This window comes from Marmota flaviventris, chromosome X, assembly GCF_047511675.1.
Source record: "Marmota flaviventris isolate mMarFla1 chromosome X, mMarFla1.hap1, whole genome shotgun sequence".
In the NCBI taxonomy this organism is placed as follows: domain Eukaryota; kingdom Metazoa; phylum Chordata; class Mammalia; order Rodentia; family Sciuridae; genus Marmota; species Marmota flaviventris.
Window position 1 is genome coordinate 14,289,191 of NC_092518.1, and position 26,103 is coordinate 14,315,293.

General features: G+C 38.3%; 1 protein-coding gene across 1 annotated transcript in view; it reads right to left on the bottom strand.

The window, feature by feature from the left end:
- Positions 1–26,103, bottom strand: part of Map7d2 (MAP7 domain containing 2) — a 61,066-nt gene that overhangs the window by 22,836 nt on the left and 12,127 nt on the right. The window contains exons 5-7 of the mRNA XM_071605995.1: positions 24,511–24,636; positions 19,220–19,374; positions 16,193–16,320 (exon numbers count right to left, since the gene is read on the bottom strand). Coding sequence (XP_071462096.1) covers positions 16,193–16,320; positions 19,220–19,374; positions 24,511–24,636 — 409 coding nt within the window. The remainder of the gene's footprint in view (positions 1–16,192; positions 16,321–19,219; positions 19,375–24,510; positions 24,637–26,103) is intronic.

Below are 26,103 nucleotides of genomic sequence, written 5' to 3' on the forward strand. Positions count from 1 at the left end.
AAAACCATACATCAACAAGACATAACAATTATAAATATGTATGCCCCCAATAATGGAGCATCTACGTTCATCAAACAAATTCTTCTCAAGTTCAAACAGACCACAACACAATAATTATGGGTGACTTTAACACACCTCTTTCACCACTGGATAGATCTTCCAAACAAAAGCCAAACAAAGAAACTATAGAACTAAATAATAAAATCAATAACTTATAGACTTAACAGACATATATAGAATATATAGAATATTTAATCTATGTATAGAATATTTAATCTATCAATGAGTGAATACACTTTCTTCTCAGCAGCACATGGATCCTTCTCCAAAACAGACCATATATTATTCCACAAAGCAAATACTCTTAGAAAATACAAAAAAGTAGAGAGACTACCCTGTATTCTATCATATTATAATGGAATGAAATTTAGAAATCAATGATAAAATAAAAATTAGAAGCTGCTCCAACACCTGGAGACTAAATAATATGCTACTGAATGAGCAATGGGTTGCAAAAGACATGAAAGAGGAGATTAAAAAATTCTTAGAGGTAAATGAGAACATTGATACAACATATCAAAATCTCTGGGACATTATGAAGCCAGTAGAAAGAGGAAAGTTCATTGCATGAAGTTCATCCCTTAAAAGAAGAAAAAGTCAACAAATAAATGACCTAACATTACATCTCAAGGCCCCAGAAAAAGAAGAACAAATCAGCAGCAAAAGCAGACGACAGGAAATAATTGAAATCAATGAAGTTGAAACAAACAAACAAACAAAAAATTGAAAAAAAAAACTGACAAAACAAAAAGCTGGTTCTTTGAAAAAATAAATAAAATTGATAAACCCTTAGCTATGCTAATAAAGAGGAGAGAGAAAACTCAGATTACTAACATACTTGATGAAAAAGGAAATATCACAACAGACATTACAGAAATACAAAAGATAATTAGAAATTATTTTGAAAATTTGTACTCCAATAAAATAGAGATTATCAAAGGCATTGACAAATTTCTAGAGTCATATAATTTGCCCAAACTGAATCAGAATGATATACACAAGTTAAACATATCAATTTCAAGCAGTGAAACAGAAGATGTCATTAGAAGTCTACCAACCAAGAAAAGCCCAGGACCAGATGGATACACAGCTGAATTCTACAAGACCTTCAAAGAAGAAATAATCCCAATACTCCTCAAATTATTTCATGAAATAGAAAAGGAGGGAACCCTTCCAAACTCATTCTATGAGGCCAATATCACCCTGATTCAAAACCAGGCAAAAGCACATAAAAAAAGAAAACTTCAGACCAATATCTCTAATGAACATAGATGCAAAAATTCTCAATAAAATTCTGGCAAATTGAATACAAAAATATATAAAAAAAGACATTGCACCATGATCAAGTGAGGTTCATCCCAGGGATCCAAGGTTGGTTCAACATATGGAAATCAATAAATGTAATTCATCACATCAACAGACTTGAAGATAAGAATCATCTCAATAGATGTAGAAATAGCATTTAACAAAATACAGCACCCCTTCATGTTCAAAACACTAGAAAAACTAGGGATAACAGAAACATATCTCAACATTGTAAAAGCTACCTATGCTAAGCCCCAGGCCAACATCATTCTAAATGGAGAAAAATTGAAAGCATTCCCTTTAAAAACTGAACAAGACAGAAATGCCCTCTTTCACCACTTCCATTTAACATAGTTCTTGAACTCTAGCTGGAGCAATTAGACGAAAGAAATTAAAGGGATTGAATAGGAAAAGAAGAACTCAAGTTATCAAGATTCACCACAATATGCTTCTATACTTAGAAGATCCCAAAAATTCTACCAGGAAACTTCTAGAACTAATAAATGAATTCAGCAAAGTAGCAGGATATAAAATCAACACCCGTAAATCAAAGGCATTTTTGTACATCAGTGACAAATCCTCTGAAAGAGAAACTAGGAAAACTACCCCATTTACAATAGCCTTTAAAAAATAAAATACTTGGGAATTAACTTAATGAAAGAGGTGAAAGACCTCTACAATGAAAACTACAGAATGCTAAAGAAAGACATTAAAGAAGACCTTAGAAGGTGGAAAGATCTCCCTTGTTCTTGGATAGGCAGAATTAATAATGTCAAAATGACCACACTACCAAAAGCACTATACAGATTTAATGCAATTCCAATCAAAATCTCAATAACATTCCTCATAGAAATAGAAAAAGCAGTCATGAAATTCATCTGGAAAAATAAAGAGACCCAGAATAGCTAAAGCAATCCTTAGGAAGAAAAGTGAATCAGGTGGTATCACTATACCAGACCTTAAACTATACTACAGAACAATAGTACCAAAAAAAAACCCAACAATAATAGTTAAAAAAAAGTGTGGTATTGGCACCAAAATAGACTTTAGACCAATGGTGCAGAATAGAAGACACAGAGACAAACCCACACAAATACAGTTATCTCATATTAGACAAAGACACCAAAAACATATATTGGACAAAGTATAGCCTCTTCAACAAATGGTGCTGGGAAAAGTAGAAATCCATCTACAACGAAATGAAATTAAGCCCCTATCTCTCACCATTCACAAAACTCAACTCAAAGTAGATCAAGGACCTAGGAATTAAACCAGAGACCCTGAGCCTAATAGGAAAAAAAGTAGGCTCAAATCTTCATCATGTCGGATTAGGCCTCGACTTCCTTAATAAGATTCCTATAGCTCAAGAATTAAAATCAAGAATCAATAAATGGGATGGATTCAAACTGAAAAGCTTCTTCTCAGCAAAAGAAACAATCAGTGAGGAGAACTACAGAACGGGAGCAAATTTTTACCACATGCACATCAGATAGAGCACTAATCACTAGGATATATAAAGAACTCATAAACCAATCAATAAATAGGTCAAGGAATTAAATAGACACTTCCTAGAAGATGATTAATAATCAATCAATAAATATATGAAAAAATGTTCACCATCTCTAGCAATTAGAGAAATGCAAATCAAAACTAAGATTTCATCTCACTCCAGTCAGAATGGCAGCTATTAAGAATACAAACAGTAACTGTTGGCAAGGATGTGGGGGAAAAGGCACACTCATACATTGCTGGTGGGACTGCAAATTGGTGCAACCAGTCTGGAAAGCATTACGGAGATTCCTTGGAAAACTTGGAACCACCATTTGACCCAGCTATCCCACTCCTGGGTTTATACCCAAAGGACTTAAAAACAGCCTACTACAGTGATACAGCCACATCAATGTTCATAGCAGCACAATTCACAATAGCTAAATTGTGGAACCAACCTAGATGCCCTTTAGTAAATGAATGGATAAAAAAACTGCGGTATATATACACAATGGAATATTACTCAGCATTAAAAGAGAATAAAATCATGGCATTTGCAGGTAAATGGATGGAGTTGGAGAATATTATGCTAAGTAAAGTAAGACAATCCCCAAAAAACAAATGCTGAATGTTTTCTCTGATATGAGGATGCTGATCTATAATGGGGATGGGGAAGGTACATGGGAGAAATGGAGGAACTTTAGATAGGGTAAAGGGGAAGGAGGGAAAGGGAGGGGGCGGGGGGGTAAGAAAGACGATGGAATGAGATGGACATAATCACCCCAGGTACGGGCATGAAGGCACAAATGGTGTGACTCTACTTTGTGTACAACTAGAGACATGAAAAATTGTGATCTATATGTGTACTATGAATTGAATTGCATTCTGCTAACATATATAACAAATTAGAATAAATAAATTTTTAAAAAATGAAAAAAAGAAAGACAATTCATAGAATAGGAGAAAATTTTCATAAATCGTATATTTGATAAGGGCCAGATACACTGAGTACGTAAAGACCTCTGCCTATTCCAGTTACCTCATATAGGTGGAATCATACAATTTGTTCTTTTGTGTCTGACTTCTTTCACTAAACACAATGTTTTCAATGTTCCCAGTTCCTTTTTAAATGCTGAGAAATAATTCAGCTAAAAGATGGGATTACAGGTGCTTTTTGGGGTTCTTAGGTTTAATAGGATCTTTTTCCTCCCTACTGGGAATATGTAAAAGATGAAAATAAGACACTTAGGGAAACACCATTTTGTTAAAATGCAGGTCTGTTATATAGCTTCTCCAGCTTAGGACTGGCTCCTGATGAGTACTGGGTGATGAGGATGTAGGCAACAATTGAAATTGATATGTCCAGTTTACCCCAGAGATTTGTGAGTATTTGTATAGAGTTTCTCTAGGAAGGATATAAAGCAATCTGTATGTAACCACAAACTGTCTGTTTTAATACTACAGCAGGTTGAACCCTGTGCACTTGCCAACATCCATCAACAGAAAAAAGAGCAATAAAAATGGCAACTCAACCTAATATGTAAGGCCAATTTCTTACCAGAGACTTAAAGAATTACCTAATCAGATCCTGGCAGCCAGGGGAGAATCTTATCAGATCAGTTTTAAGCTTGGTCTCAGGCTGCCACAAGTGGCATGTGGACTGGGCAAGATGTAGGCTAGTTTTCCAATGAGATTCTCATGCTAAAAAGTCAGTTCTTGGTGCCAGGAGAGTACCTCTACCTTCTCTTAGTCACTGCCAAGAGGAGGGCCACATGGTAGTGGGTAATAGCTGATCACCTGATAAAATGAATACTTCTTTAACATGATCTAAATTTCTAAAATCCAGTTGTTTCAGTATCAACCATTCTACTGATGTAAATAATCAGTGTGCATCAAAATTCCATGGCAGGACATCCACACCTTCCACGGCAGTCTGCTTTCCAGCTGGATGGACAGTTTCAACCTTAGGAAGAATTTCTTCATACTGGCCAAAATTACTTCCCTGTGTCATCACTCCATTACTCCTGGGGCCACCTAGAACTCAAATATACCTTGTTTATACAGACGATGCTTTGACTCTCTGCAGATTACTGTCCTATTTGTCCTTTGTTAAGATGGTTCATGCCCTACATTAGGGTTATCCCACAATTCCTAAGGGATACAGTTGTTCAGATATCTCAGCAATCAGGTGATTCTTTCTAGATGCACTATAGACCTCCTGTTTTCTGATTTTTAGACTCCTTTATTAAAGAAAAATTATGCAGAACAACCCCCCACTGTCCCATGATTTGCATTTGAACATGTAACAGGTTTTTTCAACTTGGCATTTCTGACATTTGGGGCCAGATTGTTTTGTATTGTAGGGGGCTATCCTGTGCACTATAGGATTTTGAGCAGTATCTCTGGTCTCTGTCCACTGAAGGCCAATAGCAACCTGTGGGCTATAACAACCAAAAATGTTTCTTGATATTGCCAAATGTCCTTTCAGGGAAGAGATTTCCCCTCAGCTGAGAAGCCCTGAGAGGACACAGACAAAGATGCACATAAAATTTATAAATATGAGTGAAGCTTCTCTGGTTGGAGGGGTAAGTGTCCAATCCCCACAGTGACCTCAAAGCACACCAATAGGCTGCTGAAAGCCTTGGCTTGAGAGATAATGTATGAGTGCCTTTATACGTATGTGTTTTAGTTGTTGAAAAACAATATGACACAGGTACTACTGTTATGGCCATTTTACAGATGAGGAAACCCAGCTTAGAAAGGTTAAGTGGCTTCCATGGTTAACTAAGCAATGGAGCTGTTGTTTGAGCTCACATCTACCTGACTCTCCTCCTTACAACTTTGTTCTACTCCTTGTGTGACAATAGTGGTTTAGCCTAAGTTTGGGTCACCAAGACCCCAAGATGTTCTTTTTAGAACTGGCATAGAATAAGAAATCAATAACTATTAAATATTGATGGTGTTTCAATATATAATCAAATAAAACTCCAAATGATCCTCACAGATAAGAAGAAACCAAAATCAGGAAGTTAACTGTAAACAGATAAACCATCCCATCCTGTTCTCTCATGTTGATAGCACTCCACTTAAGCATAGCTTTCCAAGGATCTAGAAAAACTTATGTTTAGGTTCAAAGAACATGTACAAACATATGGCATGAGATCTTGTACTTGGCAACACTTTCCTTTCATGCTGTCAGACTGTAAGAACAAAATTAAGCATGCAGACCTGTGTGTTGTCTCTCCACCCTCAAATCCCCCACTGCTCTCTCAAGCTAACAGTATCCTATCAAGGTGAGCAGCATCCATGGTTATAAACCCACTACCCACTTGTCATAACCACCATGAGGGAGTCTGAGAGAGATTTGATCATTAATTCCTTTCCAAGTTCAAAACTCACTACCTACTCCCTTGAACACCATGCAAATGCTATGTGTGTCTTTCATCCAATAGCACTGTAAAGGCAGGGGGAAGATTTGGAACTTAGTGAGAGAGGCTGTAGGAAAGCATAGGAGACTGCCTTTTTTTTTTTTTTTTTTTGGTAGTACTGGAGATTGAGCCCAGGGGTGCTCTACCACTGAGCAACATCTCCAGCTCTTGTTTAAAAATTTTAAGACAGGGTCTTGCTAAGTTGCCCAGGCTGACCTGGAATTTGTGATCCTCCTGCTTCAGCCTCTTGAGTTGGTGGAATTACAGGTGTGCAGCACTAGGATACCTGGTAAAATTGCTATCTTGTTGTAGATGATGAAGACAGAAACATTTTCTTCTCTCATAAGAATTCCTACTTTGTCTCCTTAAGAAGCAAGGAGGAACCTGCCTAGAGGGATTAGCTCGCTGTCTGCTCTTCATTACCCTCACCTTCTTCTGGGAGAGAGAGATGAGTTCTTTGACTGGTGAGACCAAGCAAGTTCTGTTCACTCTAGTTCTCTTTCTGGGACCTGCCTGCAGCAAGCCATATTCTGGGCTTCTTTAAGTGGTACTAAAAGAGGTGAGTTCTGCCCTGTGGTCCTGCAGTTTGCTGGTACCTCTGCTCCTAAATGGACAGATGAGAATGAGGAGCTTTTCTGCAGACACTATTCCCACCATTAGGGTTGCCAGAACTGGAATGGGGGCAATGGGTAAGAGGCTTGAAATGGCTGCAGCCTTAGCAGTCATAAATTCCAACATGACCCTTACTTTAAATAACTCCATTTAAGTAGATCAAACTGTGGGATGGGATTACAATCCTACCAAGAAAAGACCTGAATGGCCTAGTGGGACAGGTTCTGATAGTTTTAAATTGGCAAAGCCCTGAGCAGCCTTCCTTCCACTTGGCTTTAATAGAACTGTCACATGTAGGTTCAGTTCACACCACAGACTGTGAGGTTCTATTCTAAGTAAAACTGGGCCAACCACCCACAAACATGCATTTAAAAATAACTTATACCTGAGAAGTAAGGGTGAATTATTTGGGATAAAATTCAAGAAGTCTGCTTATATTCCCCTACCCCAATTCAATAAACAGGATAAGTTAGAAGACACAGAAACAAACACAACTTTCAAATTAGACAAGTGTAGGCAAGTCTGATTTTTTTCTAATGGTGAGAGACCAAAAAACAGACAATAATCTTTGAAGTTCCCAATTTTATCTATAGAGTTTCCCATTTATCCTGCTTCACCACTTGCTCATACAGACTTAGCACCCTGCCAGCTGCCCTGCAAGAGCATAGCATCTTAAACAAGGCAGTACTGGTGTGGCAGGCCCCACACTTTCTGGCCAGCTCTGTTCACACTATTGTGAGCCAAATGAAATTTGGCAACACTTTTTTTTCCAGTTTCCTGGAAATAGGTAACTTAGCTTAGAAAAGAAATTAAATATGAATTAATCAAGGGAACTCACTGTGTACTTATACAGTTTTATTTTAAAGTATCTTCTTATCTCTTTAATCAGGGTCAATTTGATCACCACAATAACCCAGTGAGGTAGGTAGGAAATTATTATTAGACAACCAACGTCTTAAGAGCTTAGGTGACTTTTTTCAAAAAGATGCAAACAGATGAAAGTACCAGGGCTGGCATTCAAATCAAATTTTTTTTCTTCCTTTTTCTTTTTTAGCTCTTCTACTTTAATTTTTTCAGGTTCAATACAAGTATGACAAAGGGGATTCACAAGGTTTCTTTGGGAAGGTAGAAGAAAGCCTTCCTGGTGCACAGGGCTGGATTATATAACCTTTTAAGGTTTCATGACTAGCAGAAAATATGAACAAATACTTCCATAAGTACAGGGGCAAGAGGGACTCTTGGGAGAGGGTTGTCACACTTTTGAACGTGAGTTGACTGCAAAGCAGAACACCAAAAGACTTTTTCCACCACATCCTGGAATCTAGTTCTATTTTTCAAAGCCATTTAACTCCAAGCACAGTGAACACAGTCTACCCATTAGCTGGGAGGGAGGGATCTGTGACCTCATCAGCACAGCTCAGCCAACATTCTGAAATTTATTATTTCCAAGAGAGAAAAATAACAACCTTATACAAACAACAACAACAACCGCCCCCCCCCCCCCGAAAAAAAACCCCAAACCTATGGACACTACCTTAACCCAGAGACCGACATTGGCATCACCAGTAAAGGAAATAAACTGATATCATGAAATGAGGCACTGAGGACCTAGTTATCCCAGCCATGGGATTCCTGCCCAAAATGCACAACTTGAATCTAACCACAAAGAAATATCAGAGCAACCTAAGTTGAAGGATAGTTCTTAAAATAACTGTTTTAAAAATGTCAAGATCATGAAAAAGAAAGGCTGAGGTGCTGTTCCAGGTTAAAGGAAACAAAAGAGATAAGATGACCAAAGATAATATAGGACACTATATGGGTTGGATCCTGGACCAAGGGGAGAAATGCTATAAAGGATCTTATTGGAACTGGCTAAAACTGCATATAGATTGTAAATTGAGTAACAATAACATCTCAAAGTTAAATTTTCTGATTTTCAAAATTGTTCTATGGGCTGGGGTTGTGGCTCAGTGGTAGAGTGCTTTCCTAACACATGTGAGGCACTGGGGTTCAATCCTCAACACCACATTAAAAAAAAACCTCAATAAACAAAATAAAGGTATGATGTCCATTTACAACTAAAAATATTTTCTAAAATGTTCTATGGGTATGTAAAACAATGCCTCATTTTAGTGGTAAAGGGGCATGACACCTATAACTTACCTTCAATTGTTCTGAGAGAAATCTGGGCATGTGTGCATTTCAATGTATGTGTCTATAGAGAGCAGATGTGAGACCGTGAATGAGAGTAATGGGTTACAGGAATAATGAAACAAATATGGCTAAATGTTAACACAGGATGAATGGCATACAGGAGTTCTTTGCTCTAGTCTTACAATTTTTCTGTAAGGATAAAAAGGTCAAAATAAAAAGGGTAAAAAGACTGGTTAAAACGCAAATGAGCCTCTGATGAGATTGAAAAATATAGGCATGGGTGAGTATAAGTATGGCTCCAATGACAGGATGTCACTTAACATTTCAGTCATCCTTTTTAAGAAAAATTTCAGGTAAAAATGCAAATGCCTATTGGAGAACAATGGTGGTGGCAAAAATGATGGCCACAATAATCTCTCTCATCCCACATGATTTTATGAATTTATTTCTCCAACTCACTAAATCTGGGTTGGCCTTACTGCTTTGAATAATAGTACACAGCAGATAAGTAATTCTGTGACAATTCAGGGCATATCCTTAACTGGCCTGGAAACTTCCACATTCTGCCTAGAAGATGGCTCACTCTTCAAACCTAGCTGCCATGCTATGAGATGCTTAAGCGATATGGAGAGGCTACATGCAGGAATACTGGTTGACAGCTCCTGGAACCCTTCAGCCAAAAGCCAGCATCAACTACCAGCAAAGACAATGGTCCATTTTGGACTTCCAGTCATCAAGACTTAGGTAACTGCAGTCCAAGCTGACAACAGACCACAACTGCACAGAAGATCCCTGATAAGAACTGCCCAATGGCAGAACATCCAATGACCGTGAGTTAACCCATAAAACAACTTCATAAAAGACTAAGAGAGAGAACTGCCATGTAAGCTCAAGTTAACAATAAATTGGGCTGAGGTTGTAGCTCAGTGGTAGAGTGCTCGCCAAGCACGTGTTAGGCACTGGGTTTGATCCTCAGCACCACACACACACAAAAATGAAATAAAGATACTGTATGTCTACCTACAACTAAAAAATAAATATTAAAAAATAAATTATAGTTGTAGGCCACTGAATTTTGGGGGGTTTGTTAAGAGCAGCAGTAGATAACTGAAATATTACTCATAATAATGACCCAACCAATTTAACATATATTTCTAGGAATGTAAAACCATTAGAGAATACTTCACACTGAAAAATTTAAGTGCAGGCAAGCATCAATACTCACAGGCAGAGATGGGTTGGGTAAATCTAGTTGGCCGCACTTGATTTCTTATCTCTAGGTTACAGGAAGAAAGGTATGCTCCATCTAAATCTTTCAGGGTGTTACTGAAGCTAGTTTTCTAAAACCTATACAAGTACCCGACAATATAAACAATGAAAATAAACCTGAATGCTTAGAAGGGCAATGCTATTAATATGCACATCCACCCAACTGTGGCTTAATTTATCTGAGATCAGGGAGGAGAACAATACACTGTCAGAGCTTAGGAGGTCACAGGAACAGGGATCATTAATCACATGACTCATCTGAGCTGTTAGATAGGAGTTCAAAGAGGCTAACTATGTCCCCTTTCAAAGCACATCATTTTTAGTGTGCTTTAAAAATCACATTACTTGGTCTCCATAGTGAGAATGTCAAAAGAAAATGGGGTTTATTTTGTGCATGACACCATTTTAAATATCAAGTGTCTCTTTTTTGTTTTTCTTTAATACCGAGTGTGCAAAAACATGTACAAAATGTATAAGGTTTAAAGACTATAACAAACATCTACATATCCACCACCTAATCCAAAAGAAAGAAGTTACCAATGTGCTAGAATTGCCTATGTTCCCCTCCCTGATCCAATTCCCTCTCCTCCTCACTCAGAGGCCATCATCACCCTGAATCTTGTTTGCCATTTTTTTACTTTTTAAAAAACCCCATTTACCACATTCTTAAAAACAGATTGTTTAGTTTTACACATCTAGGAACTAAAATAAATGGAATGATACTACTGACATTCTACAAGAGGAGTTTTCCATGCAACACCTGAGATCCACCCATTCCTGAGATCTACCCATGTGGTTGTGGGCAACAATGACCCATTCTTTTTCACTGCCATATAGTTTAGCTGGATTTTTCAGAATTGCCTTATATTCTACATGAGTTCCCATGTTTTCAGATGTGGTCCATACCCACTGTGGTACAGCTATTAATTTTCACTTGGTGGGAAACTATCTTTCTTTCTGAACATTTTAAAATCAAGTAAAATTTGCTTCTCTTTAGACTTCTCAACTCATTAATACAGGTTGTACATCCCTAACCTGAAATTCTGAAATCTGAAATGCTCCAAAACCCTAAACTTTTTTAGCATCATGTCAGCGCTCCAAGTTTCAGATTTTAGATCAGGGATGCTCAATCCATAAAGCCTATGCAAACATTCTAAAATCTGAAAGACTCCAAACTGTGAAACCCTTTCTGGTCCCAAGCAATCAAAATACACTAAGACAGACACACACTGAGCACCTGCTGTGCAATAAGAAATCAATAGTTCCCACCCTCAAAGTGGCGCAGCAGGAGACTGAGCCTAAAATGTTCACACAGCCCAATGAGGTACACATCAATGCTGCCTGCTCCCTCACTTCATGCAGGGTTCTTACCAAATATCACCTCCTCAGAGAAGCCTTTCCTGACGACTTATCTAGTTACCCTCTTCTACCACATCTTGTCATCTGATCCACTTATTTTTTTCTTCACAGCAATTATCACCACCTGATATTATACTTGCTAATCACTGTCACGTAAACTCCATGATGGCAGGGACTTTTGCCAAATTTATCACTGAACCTTCAGAAGAGTGAAGAATGCTGGATTCACAGCAGGTGATCTATAGGTATTTGTGGAAGGAATGAATGGTAGAGGTATGCATGTGATGCTACCTGAGCACAGAAAATGGGGTAAATTCAGTTTTGGCTGGTTCCAGAGAAGGTGCCAGGAAGCTCCAGAACATCCTTATCTTTAACTCCCCAAGTTTTCCTCCAGAAATAATTTTTTTTTTGAGAGAGAGAGAGAGAGAGAGAGAGATTTTTATTTTTATTTTTTTTTAGTTATTGGCGGACACATCATCTTTGTTTATATGTGGTGCTGAGGATCGAACGCGGGCCGCACGCATGCCAGGCGAGCGCGTAGCTACCGCTTGAGCCACATCCCCAGCCTCAGAAATAATTTTTAATTGGTTCCTTTTAGTATACATAACATTAGGATTCATGACAGAATTATAAAAGCATGGAATATAATTTGCTCTAATTCAACCCCTAGTATTTCCCCCATCCCTCCTCTTCTCCCTCCCCTCTACTTTATAAATTTCTGCTATTTACTTTTAGGTTTTTTTTTTTAATAGTGGCTTGTGGATGAATAAACATGATGGTGAGATTCACTGTGGTATATTCATATTATGTACATTGGAAAGTTAGATCAGATATTCATTCCACTGTTCTTTCTGTAAAATTTTTAAATTTTGCTTTCATTTTTTCAATACTTATTTTTTAATTATAGGTGGACACAATATCTTTTTTTATTTTTATGTGGTGCCGAGGATCGAACCCAGTACCTCATGCATGCTAGGTGAGCACTCTACCTCTGAGCCACAACCCCAGCCCTCATTCTGCTGTTCTTCCCTTGCCTTATCCCTCTCCCTCTCCCTCTCCCTCCCCGAGTCTCCTTCATATAGTCCACCCATCTTTCTTCTATTTGATGGAATCCCCCCACTTTTCCCCTTCTCTTTCCCCACTTATTTTGGACTAGCTTCCGCATAGCAGAAAAAACATTTGACCTTTGCTTATTTTTCTTAGCACATAGTCTCCAGTTCCATCCATTTACCAGCAAATGCCAAAATTGCATTCTTATTTTCTTAAAATATTTTTTTAGTTATAGATGAACATAATACCTTTATTTTATATATTTATTTTTATGTGGAGCTGAGGATCGAACCCAGTGCCTCACACAGGCTAGGCAAGCGCTCTACCACTGAGCCACAAACCCAGCCCCATAAGTGCATTCTTTATGGTTGAGAAATACTCCACTGTGTCTTTATCCATTTATCTGTTGAAGGGTACCTTTGTTGATTATGTAAATTCCTAAAAAGCCTTTGAATCTTAGAGTATTATGAGTCCAGGTAATTAATGTCTACATATATTGCTAGCTTAGTCAATGTTTTTTTTTTCAGATTAAAAAGCAGCCGAGAGAAAATACTCTTAGAGACATATAATATATGTAAATTCCAGACGTTATCTGTGCTCTAAGACTCAGAAAACTGAGCTCACTAGGCTGATGCCTTATCCACATACTGCTGATGTTCACTATTTATGGTTTCTTTTTAAAAAAAAAAAATTGTAGTTGTAGATGAACAGAATTTGTTTCCTTTTGTGTGGTGCTAAGGATAGAATCCAGAGCCTCGAACATGCTAGGCAAGCACTCTGCCACTGAGCCATACCCCCAGCCTACAAAGTTTCCTTTAAAAGAAGAGCCTGAGACCTCAAAAGCCCTTCTCACTCTCACTCTCAAGACAGCCTGCATTCTCCGCACCCTGAATGTGTATTCCTTGGTTTCCTAAATAAATCTGTGCCTCTTTTGATACATCCTAAAATTCTTTTCTCCAGAGTAAGTCAAGAACCTGGCAGGGTCTAGTTGATCCCCTTCTCCTTTTTGGGGGACCTCCTCAGATCCCTATCCAACGACAAGCTGAGTCACAAGTCCTGAGCCAGATAGTCCTTTGGATTGGGGTCTGATCTGCACATTACTATATACATGGCTCCCTCTCACCTTGCTTCCTTAAATTAGAGACTATTTTCATTCATTTTTTGATTCTCTGAGGCACTTGACACAGTAACTTGCATTCATTTATCCTGAAAATATTTAAAGCACCTACCATGTGCCTATTACTGTTTTTTTTAAATTTTTATTAGTTGTTGATAGACCTTTATTTTATTTATTTATATGCAGTGCTGAACATCAAACCCAGCACCTCACACATGCTAGGCAAGTGTGCTACCACTGAGCCACAGGCCCAGGCCCCCTATTACTGTTTTAAAAGAGTGGGAATAATTTTTTTTCTCTAAATTGAACATATAAAAATGGTATGGGATTTTATTCAAGTGTCTGATCAAACAAGTATTTTATAAAATTCCTATGACTTGGGGCTGGGACTGCAGCTCAGTGGTAGAGCACCTGCTTCACATGTGTCAGGTATGGGGTTCGATCCTCAGCACCACATTAAAAAATAATAATAAAAAATAAAGATATTGTGTCCATCTACAACTAAAAAAGTTTTTAAAAAAATTAAAAATTCAGATGATTTGTCTTTTAAAATATTAAATAGTTCTAGAAACATAATTTTTTCAAGATGTTCAACTTCCAAGAAACAGCATAGAGCCAGTTGTGACCTTGCTTCCTACTAGAGCATAACTCCCATCTCTGTAGAATGCAATAACTTACTTGATTATTTTAATGAAATTTATAATAATAATGATGAAACTTGCAAGTTATTTTCTGTATAGGAACCATGACTCAATATCTAGGATAAGAGACTAAAACCTGGAAAAACTCCAGTATGAACTAGGCTTTTCTATTAATATAAATATCCCAAGACGGGGCTGGGGATGTGGCTCAAGCGGTAGTGCGCTCGCCTGGCATGCGTGGGGCCCAGGTTCTATCCTCAGCACCACATACAAACAAAGATGTTGTGTCCACCGAAAACTAAAATAAATAAATAAATAAATAAATAAATATTTTAAAAATAAATAAATATCCCAAGTTAACACAAGCATAGTGATTTGTGGATAAGAGCCAAGAAGGCTAAGAAATAAGACAAGCAAAACTAGCATAGAAAGGACACTGTGAACTAAACAATGAAAATTTAAAAAACAACCTATTAATTCAGAGATGTGTTATGGAAGGATATTAGTAGTCTATAAAAATCATAGTAGGGGCTAGGGCTGTGGATCAGTGGTACAGCACTTGCCTCGCATGTATGAGGCACTTTGATACCCAGCACCGTATATAAATAAATAAATAAATAAAAGTTTTTAAAAATCATAGTAATCTGAGAAAACTAATAATCGTGAAAACTCTGTTAGAAAGCAACACATTAAAAAGAAGAGCTGACGTCACCTTGAAATATTTTAAACAAATCCTAAGTGTTCATTAAATTTGTGTTTTATCCTTCATTCTCTGAGTCAAACGGATGTACTAAACAAGGTCTACATTATCTTCCATATATACAAACTTTCCTAACCAAGCATGGTGGTGCACACCTGTAACCCAAGCAACTTGGGAGGCTGAGGCAGAGGTTTGCAAGTTCAAGGCCAGCAACTTAGAGAGACCCTGTCTCAAAATAAAAATAAAAAGGACTGGAGATATAGCTCAGTGATACAGTGCCCCTGGGTTCAATTCCTAGTACCAAAACAAAACAAAACAAAAACAAAAACCACCACTACCACCAAAAAAAAAAAAAAAAAAAAAATCAAAAAACAAAACTTTCCTCTTTTCCCAAATTAAATCACATTTCTCTTTCTCTCACACTATTACTAAAGATGTTTCCATTGTACTACTGAAATGAATTATTTGATGAGTCGTTCTTGTTAGTTGGTAAAATACTTCAAAGACTTAAAACAGTGGTGACAGATATAAATTTTTCATTTACATATTTTCACTGGTGAGTTTACCAAATTTCTAATAAAAATTCATGGCTGACAAGTTATTGTTGATGTTAAGTAGACAATAAGATGGGAAAGGCAGAGGAAGGCAAGCAGGTACCCACGCACAATGCAATCACTTCAATCCAGATGCAATCAAAAAAGAAAAGAATGACCAGTAAACAGAATGGATTTTAACGCTGTAAGGAGAAAATGTTGACTATTTCATTTTGGCAAATAAGAGTCCTGTATTTATTTACCAAGCAACAAATCCCTTAATGGTACACCATTTAACCAGAAGATAAATGGAGTCAAGGCAGATAGTTCAAAGGCTAGCATTTCTCTTGCTTACTCTTTCTGGCTGGCCATGCCTCATAAGGGAACAGGAGCTATAATGTTAGATAGCACCAAACCCCACTCAAATGGTTCTAAGTCATCAATCAGACTGTCTGGCAAAGGGGAGAGATGCTTACTTGGATAACACAGGAGAAGATGATCTCTTAGGAAGGCCTGCGGGAAGCTCACATCTTCTCAGTGGGGACCCGAGGCCCCCGGCAGGGATGGAAGTTGTCGCTCGCTGTCCCCTCTTCACCTTCTCCACCTATAAGGACAGAGAGTAAGATAGCTACAGCTCATGGCTGGTACTACTTCTACAATTTCTGAAAATATCTCAAATGGAAGTAACATAGTTTTCTTTAAGAGGGATCTGTACAAAGCTATAATGTAATAGGACAGAATAGGAATCTTTGCAGAGAGGTACCACAAGGTCATCACACTTAGGTCATCCAGTGAAAAGAATAATAGCTTTCAGTCTCAACATGCATATTTCCCTCTTCTTGTTTTTACCAAGAACTAACAACAGAAGCATATTATGGTCCTGGACATACAGGAACTGGGAAAGAGTATAAAGAGATGATGTTTACTAAGAAAAAAATTACAGGTGAATAAGAATGTAGTTATAACATTCAAGAAAGTGAGCTACAGACCCCAAGAGCATACATGGTATAATGGAGAATGCAACACATCCATTCTTCTGTAGTTTCTCTTTCATCCCTTTCAGCAGAATGGAGAAAGAAATGGATATCAGTGCCCAGCCAGCAGAAAATGCTCCATAAGGATTAGTCCCTTTCTCTCCCTATTATATTTTTCTGTAACAAGTTCTCACTTGGCCCTGACATCCACAAATGTTAGCCCCCTTCCACAATAATCCATCCTACAGCAAATCTAAAAATTGGAAACATTCACTTCTTTTTTAAGACTCTCAGGGCCGTGCTGGGGATAGAGTTCAGTTGGTAGAATGCCTGCCATGCATACACAAGGCCCTTGGTTCAATCCCCAGCACCACATCAAAAAAAAAAAAAAAAAAAAAAAAAAAAAAAGCAGCAGCAGCAGCTGCTCATGGTTTCAGTCAAGTTGTTGCCCTGGCTTAAAATGGAAGGACATGATTCTGCTTCCTATACTCATTGCATTCTCTTTGGTTTCTGCATCATTTCTGCCCTGTTGTGCGCTGGCATGATACCCATAAGTAGATCTACTGCTCTAATAAGTATTTTGATGATCACTACAAGTACCAGCATGTCATGTTACCCACAGAACTTTCCAAAGGTACCCAAAACTCATTTAATGTCTGAAGAGGAGTGGAGGAGACTTGGTGTCCAACAGAGTCTAGGCTGGGCCCATTACATGATTCATGAACCAGAGCCACATATTTTTCTTTTTAGATGACCTCTTCTAGTATTCAGTGACTACTTGAAAAATGTACAATCATTCATCCATATCTGTGCATGAGCTACATTCTTCACAGCAACAGAACTCAATTAAATACCACTGCCTTTATGTTATTGCAAGGTATTTAAGATAAAATTTCTTCTAAGTCACTTTTTCTTTTCTTTGGGTAGAGGGCTACCAGGGATTGAACTCAGGGGCACTCAACCACTGAGCCATATCCCCAGCCGTATATTGTATTTTATTTGGAGACGGGGTCTCACTGAGTTGCTTAGCACTTCCCTGTTGCTAAGGCTGGCTTTTAACTGATGATCCTCCTGCCTCAGCCTCCTGGGCTGCTGGGATTACAGGCGTGCACCACCATACCTGGCTCACTTTTTCTCGTGATAGAAGTGCCTGTTTGACATTACCTGTTACTTTTGTTAAATAAAGTTTGTATATTGCAATTTTTAAAAAAAGAATCCCAGGGCCACAATAAATTTGAAATGAAAATATGTTATTATAAAATGCCCAACAAAGTTGGGAATATAGCTCACTGGTAGAGTGCCTGCCTAGCATGGATGAGGCCCTGGGATCCATACTTTGCAGTGCAAAAAAATAAAAATAGTATGTCAAATAGTGAGTATGTGGTGGTTTTAGCATAAGTCCACACATTATTTGATACTCCTTCAAATAATGGAGGAGGTGAAGTTTAATTCCCCTCCCCTTGAGTTTGGGTTGCTCTTCGTGACTTGCTGTTCTGCCATAGACTGTTGGCAGAAGTCTATGGCAGAAGTGACAAGTTGAACATAAAAGGCACTAACTACAGCTTCCCTCTTTTGCACTTTCTCTCTTAGATCACTTGCTCTGGGAGAAGCCAGACACCATGTCATTTGGACACTTAAGCAGCTTTATGGAGAGGCCCAGGCAGTGAGGAACTGAGTCCTCCTTCCTGTGGCCACGTTATGACCATCTCAGAAGAGATCCAGTCAAGGTCAGGTGCAATGATGCATGCCTATAATCTCAACAACTCTGGAGACTGAGGTAGGAGGATCACAAAATTAAGGCCAACCTTGGCAATTTAGGAAAACCCTTTCTCAGAATAAAAAATAAAAAGGGGTGGGGGGGATACAAAGAGGCCCAGCCAAGCTCTCAGAGGATGCAGTCCTGGCTAGCATCTTACTACTCTTAATTGAGAGTACCAGAAGCACTCTCAATTACTGATCCAAAGAACCCATGAGATAAGAAATATCTGTTATTTTAAGTTGCCAAGGTTTGGAGTAATGTGCTATATATAGCAAATGATAATCTAAGTAGTATTATATATATAATTTTTAAATAAGTACACAAAATTGGGAGTACCTGATCAACATTTACTTTACTGATGGTGTCAGCATGACCTCAAAAATATTTTAAAAATATTTAAAGGCTACTTCCCCAAGGTGAAGGCTGACCTAAAGCCTCAGTTCTAATTATCTGTAGAGGTAAGACCAGTCCAGAATCCCATATTCTCAAAGAAGAATTCACTTGCAATACTCCTTCGGATTCCTGTCCTTTGGAGGGCAAGCTATAACATAGATGTCATTAGGAATTTGCAACAAGGCACTAAGATTTAGGAGAATGCTAAAAGTTAAACAATTTTCAAAGCCTGGATAAAATTTTAAACCAAATCTACTCCTTGAGCAGTCCCTAGAGACCAACAGAAACAGAGAGCCCAGGTCAAGTGAAGGAAATAATCACACTGTCAGATAAACCACATTCTAGAAGGATGAAGGAGTGAGTGGGTTTAAACCTACCGGAGAGGCCTCTGCTCCTGCCGGGGCTCCTTTCCCAGCATCTCCTGCACCAGATGTAGCTGTAGCCTTCTTCCTCTCAGTGGTTCGGGTAGGAGAAGACTTGTACGAAGATTTAAGAGGGCCAACAGGAGCTACACGAGGACAGGCATGGAATACTAGAGAGTTACAGTATAACAGCCAGAAAGACAAGGAATACAGATGGAAAAAGCAGGAAGAGAGGAAGTTGGGAGGAATACCATATGTCTATTAAAATGTAACATGGGCAATTCATTCTTGAAATATGAAACTTTTCCTATTGTTCACAGAATGGATCCCACCTTTAAAAGGCTCACAGACTAAAGAGTCAAGTTAATTTTAGGCAAATAACAATCTGCACTTTGGAGATAGCTAGACTTCACACTGAATCACCTTGGGCAGGCCACTCAACCTCTCTAAATCTCAGTTTCCTTATGCAGGAAGAATTAACATAGCAGGACTGACTGCTGTCTTTGGAAGGGCCTACTTACAAGGTTGGCCTTGGCCAGCATCTAGGAACTCAGATTTCGGGAAGGTCCCTGCCATTAATAAGTACCTAGGTTGTTTATATAAATAATATATTCTGGATGTTTGTAACTTGGGTACGTGCCTAGCAGGGGGTGCCTGCATGACCAGCTCCCAGTAAAAGCCCTGAGCACTGAATCTCTAAAGAATTCCCTCAGTTGGAAAAATTTTAAATGAGTTGTCACAACTCATTACTGGGGGAATTAAGCATATCCTGTGTGACTCTACTAGGAGAGGAGCCTTGGAAACTTGTACCTGGTTTGCTCTGGACTCCTCCCCATGTACCACTTCCCTTTGCTAATTTCACTGTGTATCCTGCCATAATTAGTTATAACCAAGTGTAACTATGCTGAGTCTTCTGAGTTCTCTGGTGAATCATCAAACCATGGGGTGGTCTCAAGAATCACAACTGGTGTCACATTGTGAATCACTACAGTGACCCTGATTAACTAGGACAAAGGGGCAAAGAATGATGAATCTGGTGCCTGGGTAACTATGGAGTCATTCATGTACAGAACAGAAGCCAAGTTGCCTATGGAATTTGAAAGTGACCATTATAACTCCAAGAGAGTTGGCTCAATGGATCCCCTGGCTGTTTCTGGTTGTGCTAACCAAAGTGAGGGGGGTAAAGTGCAGCCCAGATAATGCCTTTAGTTTTTATTTTCTCCTCCAAGTAGAATTTGGAAACAACTTTCTTGCATTTATCATCAGTGGGTTGTTGGAACTTAAACTCTGGGTATAGTGGAATCAGAACACAGAGCTCCATATTGTAATTTTTGATTAATTTCCAAACAAAGGGATACTCTGGCATTTTAAAACTCAATTAGGGACTGGTACAAATACAGAGAACCACTTCATGGGGTCCTACCCTGTGAAAACATCCTGGACACTGCTGGACCATCTGGGTTACATACAAGTGCTCATAGAACAGGGCCTGTTCTCTGAGGGACCACCCAAAATCAAGCTGCTCCTCAGTTTTATATTTCTGATACAGAGCCTAAGTGCATTTCTACCTTGTGACCCTGTAAAATCCTGTAAAAGCTACAGGTTAGGAAATACTATCAATGTGACCCTTTTATTCACCACTGAAAAACTGAACTCCATTTTCTCTAGGGATATGTGACTGCTGTTTTCTTGGGTTTGATTTTCCAAAGAAGCTATAGTTTATAACAACTGACTGAGAACCCAACTCTACTTTCCTCACCTCACCTTTCCTCAATATACCTCAGTAAAGCGATTTGTGAAATGTAGCTGTCTTAGGAAAGGGAGTGATCATTTTTAGACTGCTCACTGAATAAATGAACAGGACAAAAAGAATGGGATTTTGAAATTTTTTGAAAACTTAGGATTTTTGTCCCAACTAATACCTAAACACATTGTGTCTTTCTGATTAAGTTTGATAAAAATGTCTTTTTTTAAAAAAATGCTTATCTTTTCTTTGACATATCTGAGTGAGAGTAGGGGATGATTAAGAAAATGTAAAGTTTTTTTTTTTTTTTTGGTACTGGGGATTGAACCCAGGGGCACTTAACCACTGAGCCATATCCCCAGCACCCCCCCCCTTTTTTGGCATTTTATTTAGACATAGGGTCTTGCTGGGATTACAGGTGTGCACCACCATGTCCAGCTAAGAAAATGTAAAGTTTTGATTCCTGAATGGGACATGAAGAAAAAACAAAACCGAGCACCCTGGGGTGGCATAGGGGACAATGTCACAAAGACATTTGTGATCTTTGTTTTCTAGAACTGATCCTGGAAGCTCTTCTTTCTACCAGAAGGAAACTCCCCGTGCTGCCTTGGTAAGTTGCTGCAAGCACCAACTGCTGAGCCTAGATGGCACATGAGAGAGGACTGGGCCAGTTCCTACACAGTCCCTGCAGAACACCTCCAGATACAGTCCACATTCACCAGGCAGAAGAACTAGTGTCACTTAGAAACAGGCTGAGATTGCAAGACTCAGGCAACCCCTTTCTAACTAACTGAATGGAATTACTTGTACTAGACCGGGGCAAGAAGAACCATGGTAGGTCACATTGTGGGCTGTCTAGCCTGGCCAACACATATTCAGCTGAAAGTGCCCTAATGTTCTCAGCTCTTTGACTCTAGACCACTTATTGTATTTCTTATAAGTGTGCTGTGACTACCCCCACATTCCTCTCTGGAAGGTATTCAGATCAAATTCAACTTACTGGTCAGAGCTGGGCTGGAGCCAGGTAAAAAAGATTCATAAGAAACCAATGAAGAAAGTGCCTGGCTGCCTAAGAGAGACTCCTCTTGTTAATGGGATTTTCTTTAACTGTTAAGTCCATGACCTTTAAAGGACACAAATGAGACCAGTATCATGGGTGGTCTCATCCTGCTGTTAGAACCTACAGGTAATTCTTCTATTAAAGACATCCTGACAATGAATCAAGGGTACGGATTGCACAGAAAAGAGTTAACATAGAAGACCTGAGTGCTGTCCTTGGAAGGGTCTGCTTACAAGACTGGCCCTTGACCAGCATCTGGGAACTTAAGATTTTAGCAGGGTTCCCTCCATTAACTGATGAGTGGCTTGCTGTGCCTAAACTGTTTGTAAAAACAATAATGGTGACACTGCTTTCATACCAGAAGCATGGATTTTAGGTATGTTCTGGTCAAGGGGTGTGTGTGGTCATTCCTCAGTAAAAACTCTTAAGAACTGAATCTCTAATAAGCTTTCCTGGTTGGCAGCATTTCATACATGTCACAACTCACTGCTGGGAAAAATGTACCCTGAGTGATTCCACTGGAAAGCACTCTGGAAACTTGCACCTTGTCTTCCCTGGGCTTTATCCCATGTACCTTTCCCCCTTTGTTAACTTTGCTGTGTATCCTTTCATTGTAATAAGTCAGAGGTGAGTGTGCCTAAATGCCGAGTCTTCTCAGCCTTCCAAGCAAATCACTGATCCTGGGGTTAATCTTAGGGACCATGAAACGTTCTTTACTCTCAAAATAGGGATACTTTTATACAGACTAAGGTTTGTTTATTTGAGATAGAATATAAAAATCCCCTTTAAAAAGTGTCCAATTCAATGGGTTTTAGAATATTTACAAGGCTATGCAACCATAACTACAGTCAAATTCCAAAACATTTTCAAGACCCCCAGAAGAAATCCTTTATCCATTAAGTGATCACTCCCCTTTCTTCCTTCCCCTAGTCCCTGAAAACTATTAGTTTACTTTCTGACTCTATGAATTTACCTATTTTGGATATTTCATATAAGTGGAATCATATGATTTATGGCCTTTTGTGATTGCTTTCTTTCACTTACCATAATATTTTCAAGGTTCATCCATCTTGTAGCATCTATCAGTATGCCATTCCTTTTTACAGCTGAGTAATAGTCTACAGATTGGAAACCGTAATTTTGTTTACCTACTCATTGTGGGACATTTGAGCTATTTCCACTTTGTAGCTACTGTGACTAATACTTCTAAGAACATTTGTTATACAAGTTTTTGTTTGAATTTTTTTTTTTAAATTTCCTTGGCTCTATACTTAGAAGTGGAGTTGCTAAGTCATATGGTAACTATGCTTAATTTTTTGAGGAACTTCCAGGATGTCTTCCACAGCGTTGCATTATTTTATATTTCTACCTGCAATATGTGAGGGGTCCAAGTGTCTCCATACCTTTCCAATACTTGTTCCTTTTCCTTTTTAAAAGGTTTTAGCTATGGGCTGGGGTTGTGGCTTAGTGGCAGAGTGCTTGCCTTGTACATGTGAGGCACTGGGTTCGATTTTCAGCACCACATAAATAAAATAAAGATATTGTGTCCATGTATAACTAAAAAACAACAAAAAAGGTTTTAGCTATACTAGTGGGTGTGAAGTAGTATCTCACTATGATTTTGATTCGCATTTCTCTAATGACTAGTGCTCTTGAACATCCTGTCAAGTGCTCACTGGCTATCTGTGTTTCTAATTTATAGAAATAGTATCAACTATTCAGAAGCAGCTACAAATGGGTACAGGTTTATATAATTTAAGTGTTATTTCACTAAATGGACTATATCTTTAGAATAAAGACCAAACCTCACATGGATATAGCATTGCTTATCTACAAAGAGAATGCCAGCTCTCATTAATCTTGACATGATGATTTGATCTGATTTGGTAGAAAAAGGGCTTTGAGAGTCCAGTCCAGTGTTTGTCAGATTTTAATGTGCAGGTCAGGTGGGCCTTGAGAGTTGGCCTTCCTACAAATCTCCTAAGTGATGCTGCTACTTCTGGTCCATAGACTACCTTTTGAATAGTAAGGCTTTAAGACATTTTTGCTACCTTATTTATACCATTACTTCATTTAATCCTCATGACAACCAAAAATAACTCCATTTATTGATGTGCAAACTGAGGCTTAGAGAAGTTAATTAACTTACCCAAAATGGTAAAAGGTAGTGGTAGGGCTGGCTGTGGATCTCCAGAGACTCTTGTCTACAGGCCACTTTGCCAAACCATCTCCCAAGAAAAGTCAACTAACCTTCATAGATCATCAAGTAGATTTTTTCCCTAAAGTACATGCCCTCAGTCAAAATAACTTACCTCTGTGGCCCATAAAACAGACATAGAAACAGCAAAACACTGGTGGGTAAAAAATGTTATTAATCATTGAAGATATTTCATAAAGCCAGCAAACGGGAAGCAAAACACAAAAATTCAGGAATAAAAATCCCAGGCTGACCAACATTGCTTTGGACATTTTTCTCTATGTCACCATCTTGGCCTCTTTTACCTGAGTCATTGGCCTGCTCAGAGAGCATGAGTGCACTTCTGCTTCTGGCTAAAGAAGCCTGTGTGGGTGTCAACAGTCGCATAACAAGAAAGTTTTCCATGGGACTAAGGTGCATGCGATGATGAGCTGAGGGATGGAATCAAATGAAAAATTTAAAAACCAAATTAAAATAAAACAAAATAGAATGTTTAAATGACAGTGCATGATGTGAATTAAATTTTAAGTGGCAGAACAAACATGGGAAATAAAAATATTCTAACAATGAATGGCTTTGGAGTTCTTCACAGTAAAATCAAACAAATGATGCATCATTTAGAGTTTGGGAGAGTGCATTAATTCTCTTGGGACATCAGAATTCATACAACACATTATTATATTACAGTGATCTGCATAACTCAGAGAATTAGCCCACCTCCCAAGATGTTCATATGAACTCTTACTCATCACGTAGATCTAACATCAAAAAAAAAAAAAAATTACACCTACAAAACACTTGATTTAGGTCCTCTGTTAAGAAATAGTTCATAACACACTGATTTTTAAAATGAAATGTTATCCTATAATAGTAAAAAAATAAATCCTTTCATACTTTTTCCATGTAAATAAGGGCAAAAAGTAAACAAGAAGCACAAAAATATTAATGGCCAACTGATTAACAGCTTTACTCGAAGAAAACAGGACTCATAATCCAAAGATCAATGACCAAAATATTTTGATGGTTTTAGAATACATTATATGGCAACGGCTACAAAGAATTACTTTGTGTTCTTTGGATGCCTATCAACTAGTAAATTTAGGGGGGGATTAAAATTTCTCAATTTATAATCCACAAGCTGATAATTCAGTTGTCAATAATAAACTTATGTTTATATGTTAATACGAAAATGAATTTAATATAATATGTAAGAATATGAACTAATGAAAACATGGAATACACTAATGGAACAGCTGTACAGAATTAAGTATAGGTGTGCTCTCATTCAACTTTTAATTCCTTCCATGCTCCTAGTGCTTACCCATGAATTGCATCAGAAATCAGCAAGATTCTGATACTCACAGGGATTCTGATACACGTGCTATGCCTCTGGGATACAAGGGCCATGGTCAATGCCAGTGAACAACTACGAAGGCACACCGGCCTCTTCCAAGTCACAAACATCCTCCTGTTTACCCCTTGGTAATGACTTGACATGATAAATACTCCACTGGCACCTGATATTCCTTCAATGACGCTTTAAAATATACATTTAACATGTGGAGAGCCCTCCATTCCTTAACCTACATATTTTGAAAGGTATAAACTCAGGCTTCCAATGACTCATCTGAACCTCCATTAGAACAGGGACAGTGTCAAATCTATTCAGATTCTGGAACTGGCACATGTCCTATACACATCTCCCTGTTCAAAACTGTGCCTGTAAAGTCCCATCCATCCTTTTTCTCTTTTAGAGGCTTTATATTACTCTATGCTTCTGTTTTCATCTAAAATATAGACAGGTCTACAACCATGGATGACTGCAGAGCTCCATCTTTTCACATAGCAAGTCTCCCAGCTAACTGACTCATTAATTATGCTCTTTCTGGCTAATCAAC